At 44.8% G+C, this 21619-nt stretch overlaps 2 protein-coding genes across 3 annotated transcripts; one reads left to right on the forward strand and one right to left on the reverse strand.

Moving 5' to 3' along the window:
• The first annotated feature begins 1155 nt into the window (after positions 1-1155).
• Positions 1156-16397, forward strand: CNNM3 (cyclin and CBS domain divalent metal cation transport mediator 3). Of its 2 annotated transcripts, none has more exons than XM_069943541.1 (8): positions 1156-2586; positions 3135-3278; positions 5970-6122; positions 7205-7374; positions 7459-7555; positions 7662-7762; positions 9368-9509; positions 15884-16397. In XM_069943541.1, exons 1-8 carry the CDS (start codon positions 1173-1175, stop codon positions 15961-15963), a joined length of 2301 nt encoding a protein of 766 aa, XP_069799642.1. In that variant the 5' UTR covers positions 1156-1172; the 3' UTR covers positions 15964-16397. The 2 variants fall into 2 exon arrangements, with proteins under 2 accessions (XP_069799642.1, XP_069799649.1); XM_069943548.1 differs by lacking the exon at positions 15884-16397 and adding an exon at positions 10421-10497.
• ANKRD39 (ankyrin repeat domain 39) lies at positions 16298-19718 on the reverse strand. The gene is made up of 4 exons (XM_069943567.1): positions 19551-19718; positions 18992-19095; positions 17705-17908; positions 16298-16892 (listed from the first exon to the last, which is right to left on the reverse strand). The coding sequence occupies exons 1-4, from the start codon at positions 19660-19662 to the stop codon at positions 16755-16757; spliced, it is 558 nt and encodes a 185-aa protein (XP_069799668.1). The 5' UTR covers positions 19663-19718; the 3' UTR covers positions 16298-16754.
• Positions 19719-21619: the final 1901 nt, after the last annotated feature.

The raw sequence follows: 21619 nt of genomic DNA on the forward strand, positions 1-21619 counted from the left end.
GTCTGCAGTTTCCCAGTCAACTAGGCAGGGCACCATAGAGGGGTCACCAGCAGGGGTAGTCCTAATCATTTAGGGCACAGGTGTCAAATGTTGCGTTTACATGGAACGATTATCGTTCAAATTTTCGCAATAACGATCGCATTTGAGCGATAATCGGCTCGTGTAAACGCAGCGAACGATCAAGTGACGAGCGATAAATCGTTCATTTTGATCTTTCAACATGTTCTCAAATCGTCGTTGGCCGTTCGCTAAAAATTCGCAGGTCTTTCACCGATTCACCCTATGTGTGAGATGGGCTTAAGCGATCTTAAAAACGATGACGAAAACGGATTTTCTAACTATTTATTTGTCTAAACGCTGATCGTTATAAAAGCCAAATCGTTGCTTCAAAATCGTTAAATGATCGATTGGGTGAATTATCGCTCCGTGTAAACGGACCAAAACTCAGGTCCTCCAGCTGTTACAAAACTACAATTCCCATCATTCCTGGACTGCCAAAGCTTCGCTTTGGCTGTCCAGGCATGATGGGAATTGTAGTTTTGTAACAGCTGGAGGACCTAAGTTTGTTAGCTTTTGAGTCCTATTCCCATTCATTCATTCATTCATTCACTGACAGCAAGCAGGGATCTAGAATACAGTTAGTATATTAGAAAGTTTCAGAACTTTTTCTTACACAGTGACAGGTCCTTAGACTATACTTAGCCACCCTGCCTCCCACTTCTATAGTAGGAATCGCATGTAACAGGGCTGGGGGACCTGTACAGTGTGAATGCTGATGTAATCTGATGCCTGGAATGCACTGAATGCGGACGTGTCCCCGGTGCTGCTCCACAGGTACTGCCAGAGCCCCCATGCCCCGGGGCTGTCTTTGGGCACACAGTGTCCCAGCCCCCGCACATAATAGACTCCTGTGTTCTCAGCACCGATCTTTATTCCCCATTGTTTTTTAATTCTAAGCTCCCGGTGCTGAAGGGGTTAAAACCATTCCTGGCCCCCACGCCTTGTTTACAGCGGGCTGGTTTGTAACCACGCCTCGTTTTCGTGTTCGATGCTTTCTATTGGTCTGGGGGGAACTACAGCGTTTGCTATTGGTTAGGCCCTAATAGCAGCGGCGCCACGTGATTGGCTGCTGGACTTACAGTAAGTGTGGGGCGGCTTTTGCCTCCACCAACATGGCCGCTGCTGCTGTGCGGCTTCTGCTAGTGGCCGGACTTGGGGTAACACAAGCGGCTTCGGTGGGGGGTGAGGCCGGTGACCAGGCCCAAGTTTTAGGGCTGCGACTGGAAGATGGAACTGGAGTGTCTATGAGCGGAGGAGTGATCAGGGCGAGTCCTGGGGCTCTGTTCCGTCTCCGTCTCTATGGCTCAGGTTTGCGCAATGATACCTGGCCCTGGCTGTCCATTGGGGCCAGTGAGGGCCAGGGCTGCAGTCCTGCACTGGACTCCCCCTTACATGTGCTGGATGAGTTTGTGGTGTGCAGTGAGCACTCAGGGCTGGTCACTGTGAAGGTTCAGGATGGGGTCAGCAGGGGCAGAGGCCTGATGTACCCCCTGTGTATCCACCAGGGGGCAGAGTGGACTCTCTATCCAGTGGGGGACACAGTGGTCACAGTGGCTGAGGATGAGGAAGAGGAGAAGCCGCCGTGGGTGAGGGCCGAGCAGCAGTGTGCCCCCTTCTTGCCCAGCTCCCGGCTTCAGACTCGGAGCTATAACGTCACCCAGAAGGAATACCTGGACGTGTGGCTAGTAGCCCTCCTCATAGTCCTGTGTGTCCTGCTGTCCGGCCTCCTGCGAGGACTACAGCTCAGCACCCTGATCCTAGAACCCCCAGAGCTGGGCATCCTTAAGGACTGGGGCTCTCCCTCCGAGCGATCGCTCGCCACCCGGCTGGACTACCTCAGGACTCGATGGGGTGGCTATACCCTTATTTCCCTTCTAGCCTTATGCTGTATCGCCAATGCCGCTGTAGCCGTCCTGCTGAACTATGCCATAGACTCCATGGCTGGTGCCATATTTGCAGCAGCTGGACTGCTCTTATTCGCTGGAGAGGCCTTGCCCGCCGCCATTACTTCAGTCTGGGGCCCTTGGTTGGCATCCAGGTGTCTATGGTTGACTCACTTTTTTCTGCTTCTGCCCGCTCCTCTTTCATATCCCCTATCCTGGCTCCTGGAGAGGATCTTCGGGCAGGACCCGAGCTGCTGTCGCCTCAGGTTCCGTATCCTAGAACTGGCCCGATGTGGGGATCCGTACAGCGAGCTAGTCCGGGATGAATTCAGCAAAGGAGCATTGAGGAATAGGACAGTGGAAGATATACTGACGCCCGTCAATGACTGCTTCATGCTGCCTAGCGATGCCCTCCTGGACTTCAACACCATGTCCAGTATCATGGAGAGCGGCTACACGCGTATCCCTGTGTACGAGAATGAGCGCACCAACATCGTGGACATCCTATATGTGAAAGACTTGGCCTTTGTGGACCCGCAAGACTGCACCCCTCTGAGCACCATCACACGGTTCTACAGTCACCCCGTCCACTTTGTGTTCAGTGACACCAAGCTGGACGCTGTGCTGGAGGAGTTCAAGAAGGGTGAGGGGCTAAGTCTATGAGTGAGATCTTGTGTCTGATTTTCTTAAAAAAAATAAAAGTATAGGTGGGGTTATATTTTAGAAGGGATAAGGGGGCAGAAGATGTTCGTGCAGTTGCCTCCAGCAATGGCAGTAGAGGCAATACAGTAAGGGACATGGAAACCTGTTCCATTATAAAACCATCGCTGCCAGGTACGTGCCAGGATGTCGGTGTTTGGTACACTTCATTGTCTACCTCATCTCTGTGTACATTATGATGAGAGATAAGCGACTCTACAATAACATTCACCAAATCAATTGAATCGGCCATCAAACTGTTTAGTCTTAAAGAAGTCTAAGTGTTCTGATTCCGTGGAGAATCCATGAGGATTCCAGACTAAATGAATTGACCGCCAATTGATTCATGACATGTGGATTTATCAAATACCTCAAATGACCATAGATTCGCTCATCTCTAACTATGACATATCATGTCCCCTGTGCTGATATCATTCTCGATCCATTCACTTCATTCATCTTTTTTATTGTGTTTCTACTGTATCTTTCCAGGCAAGTCCCACATGGCCATTGTGCAGAAGGTGAACAACGAAGGAGAAGGAGACCCGTTCTACGAGGTGATGGGGCTGGTCACTCTGGAGGATGTCATAGAAGAGATAATAAAATCGGAGATCCTGGATGAATCAGAAGATTGCAGTAAGGGGCTGGGGTGGCTGTATATACAGAAGGGGCAAGGACTTGTGATTTCATGATTATGGGGCAAGGCTTCGTGATTATACCTACATTCGGCATGAAGGGGTTAATCGAGGTTTAGAAAAAAATAAATAAAACAATATATAAATAGCTGCTTTCTTAAAATAAAACAGCGCCACACCTGTCTTCAGGTTGTGTGTGGTATTACAGCTCTGCTCCATTTACTTCAATGAAACTGAACTACAGAAAAGCTGAGGACAAGAGTGGCACCATTTGTAGAAAAAAGCGGCTATGTTTTCAAATCCTGGATCACCTCTTTATTAATGAGGACCACCCACCTTGAATGGCAAGTCCATAGATGAGTGAGACACCTCACTGTACATGGCTGGCTTAGAGCCTGTATTCAGGGAGGAATCACCTACTAAGGATTTTTAGAACTTGATCCATTTACGTAAATAATATTTAGGCTATGTTCACACATTGTAAGTGACCAGCCGCTACGTGACCCGTCCGGGTCACAGAATGTCCGGTCTCTGAAAAGATTTGCAGGACCGGCTGGATAATCTTTGCAGCCGCAGAGTTCTGATGCAGGCGCATCTCTGTGCACCCGCATCAGAACTACTCGCTGCACACTATGGAGCGAGCGGCCGGAGCCGCTCGCTCCATAGTATGCACTGACAGGGTTTTCTGTGGCCGCTATTCACTGAATAGCAGCTGCAGAAAACTGACATGTCAGTTTTCTACGGCGCTGCGAGAGATCCCGGTCGGAGCGTATACTATGTGTACACGCTCCGGCTGGGATTCCATAGAAGACTAGGCAACTTATCTTTTCGTAAAAAGTGCCGCCGTTGTTGCCGATTGCAACAACAGCCGTACTTTTACGAAAAGATACGCTGTGTGAACATAACCTTATACTGCAGATGTCAGTAGTCAGAAGTAGACAATAGTTGCTCTGTGTAATCTGCAGAAATATTTTTTACTTTGCCATTGAAGACATGGGTCATATGGTTGGTCATGTGCCCGCTCTGCAGTGAAGGGGTTAATATCATATGATTAGTCTTGTGCCCACTTCGTAGTGTATAGGTTAATATCATATGATTAGTCTTGTGCTCGCTGCACAGTGAAGGGGTTAATATCACATGATTAGGGCCAGAAAGGCATGTGGTTGAGGAGAGATTAATAGCTCACATTCTGGCTCACTGGGAAAACCTGCCCTAGTTATATGCCGAAAAGCATTCTTACAGCAAGTATTCCCTATGCTGTCTCCTGTCGCTGAGCTTATCCAGACAGGAAACTGGCCAACTGTGATGGGTATAAAACCACTTCCTGTTGGTTATATGTGATAACTGCACCAGTGCATTGTCATCTATGGCAGCCGTGTGCACATTTAACGCCTGTAAGGCTGGGTTCACACTACGTTTTTACAGTCCGTTTTTTTCATTGTTTTTTTTTTTTTTTGCAATTTGCATTTGTGTGCATCCTTTTTTCCATTGACTTCCATTAAAAAAAAAAACAGATCAAAACGGATCCGTTTTTTTTTTACTGGACACAAAAAAAGCAGTCAACCTCATTTTTGTGTCCGTTAAAAAATACGGATCCATTTTGATCTGTTTTTTTTTTTTTTTTTTTATAATGGAAGTCAATGAAAAAATGGATGCACACAAATGCATCCGTTTTTTTTTTCATCTATTTTTTGCAAAAAGCGAATGAAAAAAAAAAAAGGATTGCAAAAACGTAGTATGAATCCAGCCTTAGTTGTTATTCCAGAGCTACATTCACTGTTATGCTGTTAGTTATTAGAAACAGTCAACAAGTTTGTCATCAGGCCCCCAATGTACATGAGTTTACATGTGTTCTAAATGGGGAGAGCCGCTGCCAGACCAGACACCTATATATTCATCACCAGATGTAAATTTGGACCTTGGGGAAATAACAGGTTCTTACAGAAGAAATGACTCATGCCAAGTAGAATCTAGAAGTATTCCGTTCCCTCAGGACGTAATTACTTTACCTCATGATTTATGCTCGGCATGGCTTATGACAACAGGCTGCCATCCGGTGTTCTATAGGGCAGAGAACGTTAGCGAAAAGATGTTTTCGTATATATATAACACGGCAGATATAAAGCAGCCGCTCTGGGTGTGAGCGAAGTGTAGCCAGATTAACACCTACTGAGGTCATGAATGTGAACGTGGAATTTAGCATTAATCCGTCCAAACCCCATTGGGGCCCTGCCAACCCTGATAATCAACACCTGTGGATGTCAGCCTACAGCAGGGATAGGGAACCTTGGCTCTTCAGCTGTTGCAATATTACAACTCCTATCATGCCTGGACAGCCAAAGCTAAAGCTTTGGCTGTCTAGGCATGATGGGAGTTGTAGTATTGCAACAGCTGGAGAGCCGAGGTTCCCTACCCCTGGCCTGCCGTCTTATGTGTATGGAAGAGAAGCCTCATGACTCTCCCTCTCCAATACACTGGCCCAGATTTACTAATACTATCTTATTCTTGGACAGTGAAAGCTTTAGACTGCTCCCCTTTCCCTATTGCATGCTGTATGGACTCCATAGTTATGATGGACATAGTAGACACAGCAGCAAGGTGATAGTTATATGCTATGTATTTCTAGGGCAGAGCAGTGTATGGTAACATAGACAGCTGTGTCTGATATCCATCTTTTTTATCGTCTTTTTAGAACAGAATGTAAAAAAGAAGCGACCTAAAGTGCAGCCTATCCCGATGCCTCGCGGTGGGGACGACCTGTCATTTTTCAAGACCAGCGACACAGAACAGAAGGTCAAGCTGTCGCCCCAACTCTTACTGGCCACGCAGCGCTTCTTATCACAAGGTATTCATGTCCGGAAGACTTTACTGTTTCTACAGTCTCTTTGCCTTTTCCTTATATCATTCCAATTGATTTATTTCCTTCCCTGTGAACATTCCTTGTTGTTCACATAAAGAAGACATTTTACTGTGAAGAAATCAGCTTGTTAAGTGGCTTGTAGGGTTTTTACATCTTGTGGAAAGATTTGGTACTATTAAAGGGGTTATCCAGAATTCGAAAAAAAAAAAAAGTGTTAAGGCTGTGTTCACACTATGTATAAACAACGGCTGCTGTTTGAAATGTTCATGCAGCCGATATTACCATATCGGCCGCAGAAACATCATTTTATGTTAATTGGAATGCACGCACATTTGGGTATGTCTTCGCTCCCATTAACCCCTAAAGTCTATGCAATGTTTGGCCGTCAGAACGGCCATATATTGTGTGTACGAAGTGGGAACAAGTCAATTATTTGTGCGGCCATTGTTTAATACAGTGTGTGAACAACAGTTGCTGTTCCCATAGAATTCAATGCAGTGCATTACTCATGTATTATTTCCAGTCTGGAGAGCAGAAGAGGTTTTCTATGGGGTTTTGCTACTGCTCTGGACAGTTTCTGACATGGACAGAGGTGGCAGCAGAGAGCGCTGTCAGACTGGAAAGGATACACCACTTCCTACAGGACATCCAGCAGCTAATATTACGCAACTAAATCCAGGGGTTGCACCCAGACTTCTCCCATATGACAATACATTTAGGATTAGTATGTTAGATTGTCTTTGTATTGTATTTGTATGACTAGTTATGTGGCTTAGACAGAAGGATTCCCTTGTACTTCAAACTGCAATGGTTGCCTTATGATATATTATCAATCCTCCTTCTTGTGGCTCCTCTGATCCCTTGGAGGACAGGCTATGAGTATGCACAAATCCCTTTCATTCTTATTACACAGATGTACTGGATGGAAACGCTTAGGGATTAGTAAGATTCCACAATCTAATGTGTAGCATATGTTGTATGTTACTCAGCAGGGCAAACTAATAGTGTTGTGACCAGCACATAAGGGAGAAGGGATAAATCTTAAGCTAAATCCTTCTCATTGATAGAAGTGGAGCTCTTCAGCACCTCCCGAGTGTCAGAAAAGGTCCTGCTGCATTTATTAAAGCTCCCAGGGGTCACTCAGGAGGTCAAGTTTGATGACAGTGATCGCCTGGCTCCTGAACACTACCTGTACCTACGGAGTCAGCCGGTGGACTACTTTATTCTGATCCTGCAGGTGAGTGTATAAGAAGATGCATGGGTTATGGAGGTCCACTTTGTGTGCAGTGATCTCACTTTGTATTTTTTTTATTATTTTCAGGGCCGAGTACAGGTAGAAATTGGAAAGGAAGGTCTGAGGTTTGAGAATGGAGCATTTACTTACTATGGTGTAGCTGCACTGAGCCACAGCCTACTAGGTGAGAACGTCACTTATGGTTAATACAACTAGAGGCGTCAGTCTTCTTCTTCTTTCTTCTTCTATTATTATTATTATTTTTTTATTTTATTTTATTTTTTTTAAAGGTCATCAATCACCTCCCAATGGTCAGGACGAGTCTCCAGAGTCCAGTTTTTATTGTCCAGACTATTCTGTGAGAGCGTTATCTGACCTTCAGATAATTAAGGTGAGACACAACACCCTCCTGACCTGCTCCAAGTCATAGGAGTGTGAGCAGAGCTTGGGTCCCTGTTGCAAAGGTAGCCATATACTTGTTGGCGGTCAGCTTTTCCTTCCAACCTTCCATACCCATCTATGCCCAATTTAGCGAAGAATACATGTGTACTCAGACAACACTGGTAATTTATCTTCAGTTCAACTGACTTTGTCTTATGTGTATGGGCACCTTAAAGTGTACTTGTTGTTTAAAAAAAAAAAACAACCCTTTTGACATGTTATAGAGACATGTCAAAAGTTTTGATTGGTCCGGGTCTGACTGTTCAGACCTGTACCAATCAGAGAACGAGCCGGGAAAAGACGCTCTGTGTTAGAAAAAAAGAGTCGGGCTTATAATGGAGCTTTTACACAGAACAGGGCGGCTTGTTCACCCGATTGATACACTCAGATCGATGAAAACTTTTTACATGTACCAATCAAAAGAAGACTGCACTAAGCGTGGTCCTTTCCCTGCTCTGTGTCACGTGATCAGTCGGGCTCACAATATAAGTCTATGGAGCCCAAATGACTATGCTGACACAGAGCGGGGAGCAGACACGTTGCAGTGTGATCTTCTACCTGCTCATTCTGATGATCATTACAGGGCTGAACACTCAGACCCGGACCGATCAAAGCTTTTGGCATGTCTCTATGACACTATATGTCTCTATGATACAGTGAGGTTTCCCGATTTAGAGATGAGCGAATTTTCCAAAAGACTGGAGAAGGTGGATGTAAACTAAAGGACTGCCAGCGAAACATTGATACAGCCTTAGGCTTGCCAGGAAGACATGGATACAACCATAGGCTGTGTCATTGTTTTTCAGGCAGTCTTCAGGCTGCATCCACCTTCTCCAGGCAGCAGCATTCAAATGTCGATCATTTGGGTTCGTGCAAAATTGAACGTTTGGCAGGTTCACTCATCTGTATTCCTGATTCCACATACCGATGGTCCATGCTTCATATAGGTCATCAATATCTGAATAACGGGGTGCGATTTGTGGGATATGATTTGAGCTGCAGTAACCAGACACGGCCACTATGCCATAAATGGAGCCAAAATGCTTTCAGCCCTGTTCACGGCATAGATCTGGCCGCTGCAGAACAGCAGATTGTTGGGGGTCCTGGATGTCTGTACCCCAGCAATCAGATTTTGATGTCCTATTGACATCAGAAAACCACTTTAAGCAGTGAAAGAAGGACCATACAATGGTCCTTTTTTAAACTATCCAATACCTGGTTTAAAGTGATCTTTGAGGGTTTGTTCATACATTCAGTTTTTAATGGATTTAAGAAGAAGTCTGTCTCTCTTACATATATGCATCCTCCATTTATGATCTGCTTTTAGCTTTATATTCAATAATTACAATTAAAACCTGAATATATGAATACCCCCTTATAACAGATCTGATGCAGAACTGACCAGTGCAATGCTAACATTGCAGTATAATACGTATGCATCTCAGAAAGGTGTAGGCTTTACCCATTATACTATAAGCAGTGTGGCCCACTATGCGTATAATGACTCTCATGTACTGTGAATTGTCTTTATTTATCTGCCGGTGATGGTACGTAGGTCTCGCGGTTGCAGTATCTGAATGCCCTCCGCACCTCACATTCACACACCAGTGCCCAGTCTCCAGACAGCATAGAACTGAAGATATTTCCAAACAGCCAAACTCAGCTACTGAATGACAGGAATGTTGGCTCCGGTACAGGTAAGGTGAATGATGCAATATGTGTATTCAACATCTGATTGTTACTGGTCATAATAGATTTTATTATTTTTAAGTTGAAAATGCAAATTATTTTCCATTACTGTATTCTCTGCCCACTTCTAGTTGTAGAATCCCATCTAGCCTGCCACTTTCTGTAAGGGTTCTCCATGCACCTTCAATAACTGTCTCCTGAAAGCAGTTTACTCTCCCATCCTCCCTTATACATAGATCTGTTCTGCATTGCTGAATGTTCTAGTGTTCTTTGTTGGGAGGGGAGGAGTAAGCCACAGCCAGAGAGCTCTGGTGGCGGCTTATGCTTCCAGAAACAAAGGGGTCAGGCAGTGATTTTCCATCCACGCCTGATCAATTTCTCCACCGACATTGGTCAGTGGCAGGTTGGGAAAGTGTGCGGGGATCTTTAGCCTGGTGATTGTTTTGTAAGTCTATACCACCTAACATCCACAATGCATCTGAAAGACTTGTATTTGCAGATCTGTACAAGAGGTCCAGTAGGAGGAGCTTGGCCAGAGGTTGTCAGACAAATTATTCCGCAAATACAAACAGCATACAGATGCTAATCCTTATTCAGTCCGTACTTTTCAAAGACTCATTGATTTCTATGGGTACCTTTGTTCTGAAAACATGGACCAAATAAGTGCAGGCCCTATTTTTCTTTTTTCAGATTTGGATCGGTAAAAAATAGTTGTGCGCATGGGGCCATAGAAATCAATGAGACAATATGTGGACCTGAAAATATGGTCGGCTAAAGGAGGCCTTAATAGGGGCGTACAGTTTATAAGCTCATTTTCATACATCCTAATGGAGAAATCAGAGTAAATAGAGGAGGGCCTTCTCTGTCCAGGATCCTCATCTCCTGTTTGTTGATCTCTTTGTAACCCTATCTATTCCAGCACCACTATTCAACACTGCAGTTATGGGCACAATTGAGAGTGTCAGCTAATAGCTGCTCATGCTGGTATACGCAGAGGTAACTATATATAATATACACTGTGCTTGATGTTAGCGCTGTTCCTGATCAGTCCACCCATCATCTTCCTCTGCTTGCTGCCAAATCACACCTGCACATTGAATGAGTTAAAGGGGAATCTATCATGTAATGGCCAAGAATGATACAACTGGACTTACTGGTTACTGTAACCAGGCTTAGTCCACACTGTCGTCCTGTAACTTTCATTATTAAAACTTTTTCTTATGTCAGAGATATATCAAAGGTTTTATCGAACAGGGTCTAAGTGTCCAGTTCCTGACTAGGAATGAGATATTAACCAGTAACCTGGGCGGCTTCTGTCGCACTTTCATTATGTTGTCAGGAATGATGTACTGGTGACCTATATACCAGGTACATGTGATCAGAATAGATAGAATTCTCCATGACAGATTCCCTTTAAACCTTGATGTTTGCTGTGCTTTATCCCACACCAGTAAGCACGAGTGTAATGCCATTTCTGCTGTGTCACACATTTCATTTACTTCTGCTCAAAAGTATCCATGAAATTTAAGGGATAAGTAGGTATTACCAGATAAGAAGCCAAGGAGCTCACGGACAGTCCCTACAGTGGGCCCATAGAATTTCAAGGGACTAATTATATATATATATATATTATTTATTTAGTCAGATAGTGATGTTTGGTCCTTTACCTGCAGGTATATTGTGACATCATCAGATACTAAGGTATAAAGAGTCCTACACATTAGTAAAAGGCAGAGCACCATCTAGTGTCTCAAGTAGGTAATTACTAGACCAAAAAACTAAGGGCCAAAAGCCCAAAACACACACTGATCTTCTCTCTATCTAAAACGTAACTTTCACTGACTTATAAATAAAAAGTAAATAAGTGCTCATAAAATCACTGTCACCATAGTCTGTTCAGATACACATATGGCCCATGTGGGTCAAAGAAGTCACATGTAGCTGCAGACTACTGATTATACGTCTATTATCTGATATAGAGACACACAGACCCTAAACTAGTTTCGTCCAAACATGCACGTCATTGCCCACTTCCTGATGACGTCCATGTTTGAACGAAACTCGTTGAGGGGCTGATTTTATGAGCACTTATTTACTTATAAGTCAGTAAAAGTTACATTAGGTGACATAGTAGGTTATTACCACCAGTTCTGCATGAAATGGGTCATGCTCTTAGGCCCGTATTACACCACAGCCCAATCTACAGGAGGAAGCGAACACTGACCTGTGATGTCAGTGCTCACAGACATCGAGTGTATGGGCCCTATTCCACCGGACGATTATCGTTTGCATAATGGTTAACGATTAACGATCTCAAACGACCGCTATTGCGAAAGACCTGAAAACGTTCACTCATTTCCACGTACTTATGATCGTAATTGCGATCGTTTTTTCTTCGCTATTGCATTCGTATCTATTGTGAACGACCGAACGACGTCTTATTCAATGCGAACGATTTGCGAACGAGCAACGATAAAAATAGGTCCAGGTCTTATAAAGCGATCAACGATTTCCCGTTCGGTCGTTAATCGTTAACTGCATTTCAACCGAACGATTATCGTTTAGATTTGAACGATTTAACAATAATCTGAACAATAATCGTCCGGTGGAATAGGGCCCTGTGTGTGTGTGGTTGGGGGGGGTGATCTGCTCGGACGATCTTTAGAGAAGCACAGCAGACCGTCACTATTATCATTGTGATTTTAGAATATGCTGAAAGACAACGATCAGCCGACATCATGCATGTCTGCTGATTGTTGCCTTTCAGCATGAGCTATTGCTTACATTGATTATCATTTTGTGTAATAGGACCCTTTGGAGAGCCCCTCTCATGCCCTGATAGGTCTTCAGTCCAGTCTTGTGTGCCACTACAGTAAGCCCCCCCATGAAAATCAGACGCTGCGCTCTGAATGGGTGCCACATAATGCTCCATCCCTTAAGCCATGCTCCTGTTATGACTAGTTCTCAGAAGGAGCTACTCATACAAGACATTATATTTCATATGGTGCAAAATGATCATTCAGTCCTAGGGTGCCGATCGCTGGGGTTAATATAGTATTCTACTATGTGTAGGATCATCATATTCCAAGGTACCATTCATTGCTAATAGGTATAATGCTGCTTACACAGAAAAGACAGTATACATCTCTCTATGCTTCTCTGGCTCTGGGTCATGCTGGGTCTTTAGAGTATTGCTGCCGCTCCTTGCCACATTCACCATCTCTATGGCACATTGATTATTGCTATACTGTAATATTATTACTGACGTCTGCTGCGGCTACGGCCATGGATAAAGCTCTGCTTGTCAGGTGGGTTACACTATTCTCTGTATTAGAAGAGTGATCAGGCTGAGAAGCATAGAGGAGCTGCGGGCCAGCAGATCAGAATGACTATCCTGAAACCCGAGCAGCCCAAATTGCCTTGGCAGACAGATTATGATGAATGTGCTGCATTCACTGAGTGTAATGGACTCCCTTGTAGAAATCTAGACCCAGATACAGCAGGAATATTTCCAGTTTCATATCCATTGCTTTTTTTTTGCCAAACAGAATATGAGATAGTTTGCAGATAATAGTTATTCACATAAGCCTGAATCCCATCTACCACCCTAAAGCTAGAAGGGATATAGAGCAAAGAAAAATACTATACTAGATACACTATAGCAGGGATATGGAATTTTGGCTCTCCAGCTGTTGCAAAACTACAACTCCTATCATGCATGGAATGCCGAAGCTAAAGTTTTGGCTGTCCAGGCATGATGGGAGTTGTAGTTTTGCAACAGCTGGAGAGCCAAGGTTCCCTATCCCTTTTACTGTAGCTTACCCGCTAGTACCATTCACACAGACCTACAGGGATTTTTTAAGAAGTTATTCAATTGATGTACATTCTGGGTACTAATAAGGTATCCTTTACTGATGACCAGCAGTATCATTGGGTTATGTCATCACTTCATTATCAATGGGATGCGATCTTTCAAAAACCCACCAATCATAATAAAGAAGGGACCACAGAGGTCATTTAGTGATGGGTCCGTTATGAGATTTTCCCTGTCACCTGTGCAGAGAAATCCAGAAACCTCTATTCAAGTGAACAGGTCTAGGCTCAACACTCAAAGGGACACAGCTCTAAGTAACCACTGTGACTCCTTTATTATCGGGATTGGTGGGGGTGACAAAGTTTGGACCTCCATTGATCATAAAGTGATGGTTTATCCTGAAAAAAACAAAACACAGTAATCACTGAACTCAAGGAGATCAGTGAAAAAATTCCAATGAAGTACTCAATCAAGAGTCTCCACTGATGCCCCCAAATTTAAATATGCAAAACAAGAGTCCGTGGAGTCTCGGATGCGAGTCTCAAAACACGGAATAGCCAGATATCTCTAGCCTGTTGCCGCGGGGTGCCTTCATGATGGGGAGAGCACCACACCACCCTGATAGGTAGCCCACTTGGTTGCGAGTATTGGAACATAAATAGGAAAACAACAGGGTGGCCCTTTTTTGTCAAGTCTAGCTCAAGTTGCGAGTGTTGTGACATGACAAGGGCTTGCCAAGGCAGGCATCCATCCACGGACAGCTGTTTCAGGCTATTTGCCCCTCATCAGTGTGGAGCCGGATTCTGGCTGGTTGGGGCAATGACAAATCAACCAACAAAACACAGTAATCACTGAACTCAAGGAGATCAGTGAAAAAATAACAATGAAGTACTTAAGAGTCTCCACTGATGCCCCCCAAAATTGAAATATGCAAAACAAGAGTCCGAGGAGTCTCAGATATCCCTAGCCTGTTGCCACGGGGTGCCTCCAGGGTGGTATGGTGCTCTCCCCATCTGGAGGCACTCCGTGGCAACAGGCTAGGGATATCTGGCTATTTCCGTGTTTTGAGACTCGCAACAGAGACTCCACGGACTCTTGTTTTGCATGGTATATCCTGGAAATATTCCATCACTTTATCAGGTTAGAGCTACACAGAAACATTGCCAACACCTAGTACCCGTACCGATCAGGTGCTTGGCATCCACATTACACAGTGATTGGGGCCGCAAGCAGTTTGTAATTGCAGCTCGGCTCCTGTTCACTTGAATGGGACCTGAACTGCAGTTACACATAGCCACCGCTACACAGTGAACAAACAAACTGCTTCCAGCCCCAATCACTGTGTAGTGCAGATGCCGGCACCCCAGGCTTTGAATGGTTCATCAGCCTGTTTTGCCTGGAAATCCCCCTTGAGTCTCACAATTTATCATGCAACAAAAATTGTTAATTTGTCTGCATCTTACTATCACACACCGATAGTGGATTTACAATATAGGTGTAAAAAAAACAAAACAAAACTAAGTCACAGTCTATGATGGAAAAGACGCGTCTGACCTGTAACCAAACATCTATTAGATTTGTATAGTGTTTGACATTGACAATTATTAGATGCCATGTTGAAATGCAACACTGCAGTCTTTATATCTTATGACCAGTGTTGCTGTATAGCCCTTGCTATCCACAATTAGAAAAACATGGCCACTTTCTTCGAGTAACAGCACTGCTCCTGTCCTCCGTTTGGGTTGTGCAGCTCAGTTGCATTGAAGTGAATAGAGCTGAATTGTAATACCACCCACATAACCTATCATACTAAGAGGCCAGTATGGGGGCTGGTGATGGCCAATTCCCTTTAATCATCAGTTTTCTGTACAAGTACATCCTGATGGCTCAATGAGTGAACATTATGTGCAGCCCACAAATACCACCACTATGGTCTCAGGTAGGCTCAAGAACTGCAGTGATGTAACCTTAGAGGGGAACTATCAGCAGGTTAGACTATTCTAACCTGCTGATATGTCTCTGTTGCACATGTACGTACCTTCCTCCTCTGCGCCACTCCAGGGCAGTTAGTCTTTGGCTCCATGGTCTGACCCATAGCGCCACCCCGCCCCTTTCTAATAATAATCAATGAAGTTAGCTGGCTAGGCGCAATCGGGGCAGACAGTGCTTCTGACAGACATTGGACTGTGGGGAACACAACTAACTGCACCGGTACAGCACCAAGGAGGAAGGTATAAATCATACCATCCTCCTCGGTCTCCTGTGCATTAGGACCATATCAGCAGGTTAGATTCGTCTAACCTGCTGATAGTTCCCCTTTAAGTGGTATGTATGCTGTCTACAACCCTTTAGAGGCCAGGTTGATATATAGCAATGACAGGCCCCAGTAGATTATGATGGAAGGTAAGTTTTTACTTTCATTTCCCATTAGGTACTACATTGTCAGGAAGGCTTTAGGTGTCTAGTCTGGACTTAGCGTCTGCAGCCAGAACCGGCGTGTACAATCATCTTCTCCGCTCAGTAATACAATAAGTAGCCGCACACTTAAGTCTTCTTTTTATCTTGCAGAAACAAACAAGGAAGCAAAGAAAGATGCTGCGAGGCTAAGTGCTGGGATGCAAAGGAGAGCAGAGGGCTCCCCACCCTAACCTTACCAAGAAGCCTGGGATCATCCTCCACCAGAGACTCCTTACTGGAGAGGACAGTGTCTTACCGGTGCCATTTCAATGTGCCATTTTATCCTTATACAATCAACTGTAGAGCATCAAGAAAGCATTAATGTAGTAGATTTCCCTGGCCGGTCACAGGGACGTCATATCCTCCATAGCTGGAATTCTGCAGCCGTTTCCTGCCGCTCTTCCGTCCAGGGAGCAGTTGTACATAGACTGGTAGTGTTATTGCAGCCCTGCTGCCACTTCTCCTATATAGGGGGAGCCTGAAGATTGTGAAGGTGTAGGGTGTATTAATACTTTATAGCAGCTATAGACAAGATATTGTATATGTTTATTTTGTATTAAGCTAATCGGGGGGCAGGGAGCAGAAATTGGAAGCATTTATGACAATGAAAACAATTTATCCTCATGATCTGTAGTGTGTGATGACTAGAATGGGAATTCTTCTTCATTCATCTGCCAACAACTCCATAGATCAGGGATGGGGACCCTTTGGCCCTCCAGCTGTTGCAAAACCACAATTCCCATCATGCCAGGACAGTCAAAGTGAAGCTTTGGCTGTCCAGGGATGATGGGAACTGTAGTTTTGCAACAGCTGGAGGGCCGAAGGTTCCCCATCCATGCCATAGATCAAGTATCAGAGACTTCCCTCCATCACAGGCCATCCATAGGTAAAGCCATTGTCAGTCCATGGTGTCGACAATATTCCCATGATAGGCACTGAAGTCATCTGATATAGAGCTCTATATAATACTGGCCATAAAGTCCTAAGCGGAAAACACATCTGTAATACTGGAAGGTGCCAGGTCAGCTGCTGTGTGTCCCCTGCAGTCCCTTAAATCCAAGAGACCTTTGCAGTGATGTAGAAGAAACAGAGACAAGTCTCGGTGACCACCTTCTGCTGCCTGTCGGGGAAACGGCACATGTAAGCATACGGACCAGCAAACAAAGCCACACGACACTAACTCCCCTAAGGAGTTACCACAAGCCGTATTACTTGCCAATAGAGATGAGCGAATCTGAAGCATGCTCCGGCTCATCCGAACCCGAGCAGTGGCTAAGGAAGGTGGATGCAGCCCTAAGAAGTCCTGGAAAACATGGATTCAGCCTCTGGCTAGGTTCACACAAGTATTTTTTCAATAAATAACAGCCGTTGTTGCAGATGCAACACCGGCCGTTATCAATTGAGAAAATACGTTGTATTAATTCCTATGGCATCCCGGCTGGAGTGTATATACACAGTATACACTTCCGGACGGGATTCGATGTGGCCACATAGAAAACGGATATGTCAGTTTTGTGCGGCCACTATTCATTGAACAGGGGTTGCACAAGACTGACAATGCAGAAAATGTAAAGTGCGGCTTCAGCCATACTTTACATTGTCTGCTATGGGTAATTAGAGCTTGGCCACACCTAAATGCGTCTCCATTCCAAATCAAAAGAAGCGAAGTTCAGTACCGTCCGGGATTTACTTTACAGACAGCGGCCGTTCTGTGACAAGGCCGTGTCACAGAATGGATACACTGTATGTACCCGGCTTCTGAATGTATCTATGTTTTCCAGGCAGCCTTGGGGCTGCTTCCATAAAAGTGAATGGAGATGAATTTTAATACCACACACAACCTGAGGGTGATGCTGTATTTGCAAGAAAGTAGCTGGTGTTTTTTTGTTTGTTTTGTTCTAATTTTTTATAACCCCCTCAATGCCTGCTCACCTTGTGAAGCACAGTCCTCTTGTCTGAGTCTGTCTTAGTTGGGTCGGCTCCATGCTCAAGTAACAGTTGGACCACTTGGAGGTGTCCACAGTAGGCAGCGCGATGCAGGGGTGTGCTGCCCCCATGTGTCTGGGCGTTACTGTCAGCACCGCTCTTCAGGAGAAAACTGCACACAGGGAAGTGACCGTGCCGGCTGCTATAGTGCTGGAGGAGGAACCAGGAGGGATAAAAACTTAAAGAACCTTTTAGATCAGGGATATGGAACCTTCGGCCCTCCAGCTGTTGCAAAACTACAATTCCCATCATGCCTGGACAGCCAAAGCTTAAGCTTTGGCTGTCCGGGCATGATGGGAATTGTAGTTTTGCAACAGCTGGAGGGCTGAAGGTTCCCTATTTCTGTTTTAGATCAATGAATGATAGTGAAGAGCCCCCGGATTATGTGTACATGTAATCCCAACAATCAGAGAAAGAATGGACGTTTTTTTTCTATCCAGTCCAGCCAATAATTGCACCTTCCAATCCAGCCCTTGTATAGATATAAGCTGGTGTACGATGCCTGCCATACAGCCCCAACCTGGAACCCCAGTGCTTTAACTGATCAGCATAGCACTCAATAAACATGAAACTGTGACCATCCCACAACTCTCTGTAACCCCCTGACACACATATACATCTCAGCCTATGGAACACAGTATCTATAGTACAAGGAGTAGGAAGAACGGGGGTGATAAAATATGAGATACCTATGGGATGTGACCCCTTCTAACAGATCCTGAGAAGACGCACTTGGTTTGATATCACACCCTATAAAATCGAGGGTTTCTTCTCAGGATCTGTAAGAAGGGGTCACGTTCTCCTGTGAGTGACATATTGCTGACATGTATGAGACAATGCTGGCCCTTCTGCTACTATTAGTACACCAATGCCTGGATGAGCACTGCAGGCGCTGTGGAGCTGATCGGTGGGACCACCATTAAAGGGGTTATCCAGCGCTACAAAAACATGGCCACTTTCCCCCTCTCTTATCTCCAGTTCAGGTGCGGTTTGCAATTAAGCTCCATTTACTTCAATGGAACTGAGTTTGAAACCCAACTCAATCTGGAGACAAGAAAGGGGGAAAAGTGGCCATGTTTTTGTAGCGCTGGATAACCCCTTTAATCTATAGGGAAGATACCGCCCCCATTATGTAAGGCTGGATATTCCCTTTAAAACATGACCTTATGTATATGGCAGCTATAATGCACACAGACTAATGTGACAATGCAGGAGATCCACGGGGTCACTTACCAGGGCGGTGTAACCAAAGTTATCAGCCAGGTTGGGATCTGTTCCCTTCTGGATAAAGCGCTGTACTCTGCTCAGGTCTCCGTCCATGGCTGCCGACCATATACCTGGATGTATAGAGAGAAGACATTGTCTGACAGTAGTGTGTGTTATGGAGGTCACTAACATAGGACATTGTCTCATTCCTCTGCCATCATAGACCTATGTTCCCTCCACTTTCTGCATATTTTGACACTGGGGCAGTGCTTGTGCGCATGGGCGGTCCTAATTTTACCCCAGCATGCCTTGGCAGCCACAGGCTGGAGATAGCTACTGTATTACAATCACTTTGGTGCGTTCACACCTACAGGATCCGCAGCAGAATTGATGGTGCAGATTTAATGCTGTGTTCAGTTATTTAAGTGAAATCTGCTGCAGACCCGCAGCAGAAAATACGCTGCGGATCCGGTAAGTGTGAATCATACCCTTGGGGCATGCTCAGTAATACTGAAGAGCCCCTGCTAATAAGCAAAAGACTACAAGTCCCAGCATGCCCTTCCTGTAGTCTGTGTGTATGTATCACCTCTGTGGAAGTCCATCTCCTGCACCGTCTCCCGTACTCCCGGGGCGGCACCCGTGCAGCAGGCGTCACAGCCCCCGGGCCGGTGAGCGGAGCAGCCATCGCCGGGATCCATGACACCTCCATACACTACTACACTATCTAAGCCGCCATATCACGCCCCGCCCACTACTGCCGGGCGGGCAACCAATCAGCGAAGGGAGACTGTAGCCAATCAGAGAAGGAGAGGCTTCAGCCAATCAAACCTTTTAGTTTCTTAAGCTGCATTACTTAAAATCTTCCAGCAGATGGCGAACGTGTAACAGCTTGAAATAGGTAAATTGCACCATATTAATAATTGAAGTAATAATAATGATTATTCTTATTATTATCATTATTATTTTTTAAATATTTTTTTTTTTATTTTTGATAATTAAGAGTAGAATGCTGCTTTATGGGGAACATAAGCGTTGCGGTATTCCTTCCTTGTCCTGCAGGTGGCGCTGTGTTCCCACTTTTCGCCATGCTGTGCTCTGTGGGGTGAAGGGCAGCTTGTGCAGTATTGGAGCCCCTGTATGTCAGCAGTGCGGTGCCTGGATTGTCTCTACTCTGAGGTTTGGCATCAATTCAGACAGTAAAGACCCAGATTACAAGAAGTGTATTGTGTTAGAGCCTGCAGTAAGTGTCCAGCAGACATCTGCACAGCCAGGAGCTATCACACTCTGGATTACTATCCCTAGACTGCATTACTACTGGTATAATCCTCTATAAAGCACCGCATGATGCAGAACTATGCCTGGATCCCTAGGGATCACCTGGAATATGGGCAATCCTGGAAGGAAGTGTTTCATTTTCCTGCAGAGAGATAAAATTACATGGTGTCCATTCAAATCAATGGGCGATAGGACAGGACAGGTCCTCCATAGCAAGGGACACTCTTTGTGAACTCTATACTCTGGCTAATAAATGAAGATAATTCTGGACCTTTCCTTAAACTTTATTATTTTTATTTTATTTTTTACTTTTGCACATGAAAAAAATCCTGTGCTATATAAGACATAGCCTGGATGTTTGCACAGAGACTGATAGTAATATGGGTACCATCAGCTTAGCTGTAACACCCTGCAACATGGCATAACACTACAGCATTACACTCATCATCCTTGTGGGCAGGGCTGGATTTGCCATTAGGCACTGGTTTTCCTGTACCTAGGGCAGCATGTATGTCCCTTCTATAGGGACTTGCTACTGCTCTGGACAGTTCCTGACATAGACAGAGGTGGCAGCAGAGAGCACTGTGTCAGACTGGAAAGAATACACCACTTCTTGCAGGGCATACAGCATTTGACAAGTATGGGAAGACTTGAAGTTTTTAAATAGAAGTCATTTACAAATTTGTATAACTTTCTGACAACAGTTGATCTGAAAAAGAAAAATGTTCTCTGGAGTACCCCTTAAATCCACATGTATCAGAAGTGATGTGACATTTCCCTGCAGATTTGCAGCCACTCATTATGTTGTGAATTTATGATTGAGGAATCACCCTAATTCAGTCCTAGGGCAGCATGAGCTGTAAGTACAGGTCTGCTTGTGGATACCACTAAAATACATAACCTATATATGATTTTAGAGAAGACTATGGTGCAGTACTACACTGGCCAAGGGCTGTTGGCATGGCTTCACTGGGTGGTTGACGCCTTTCAGGGTATTGCCATGCTGAGACAGGAAACACCTTCCCTAAACTGTCTCCAGTCATTCGCAGGCTCAAAATTCTTTCATTTCTAAAGTCCAAATTGTGGACAAAGTTTCTTTTGTCAGATGGTGAGGTGTGATTCTTTACCCCTGAAAACCACTTTCTCTGCTCCGGCGTTCAGTGCTGACACCTCTCCAGCTGCCGCTTGGCATTAGATCTGGTGATCTCAGCCCCATGTGCTGCTACTCATTTATAGAAACACCAATATAGAGTGAAGACTAGAAAAACAGCATCCGCCCTTAGATATCTTCTAAGCATATATATTATATATAGCATGGTATACCCCTCCAGTGATATGATGGCAGAGCCGTGCTGTGATTGATGCCCCCTCCTTGCCTGG

Source organism: Dendropsophus ebraccatus, chromosome 1, assembly GCF_027789765.1.
Source record: "Dendropsophus ebraccatus isolate aDenEbr1 chromosome 1, aDenEbr1.pat, whole genome shotgun sequence".
Lineage (NCBI taxonomy): Eukaryota > Metazoa > Chordata > Amphibia > Anura > Hylidae > Dendropsophus > Dendropsophus ebraccatus.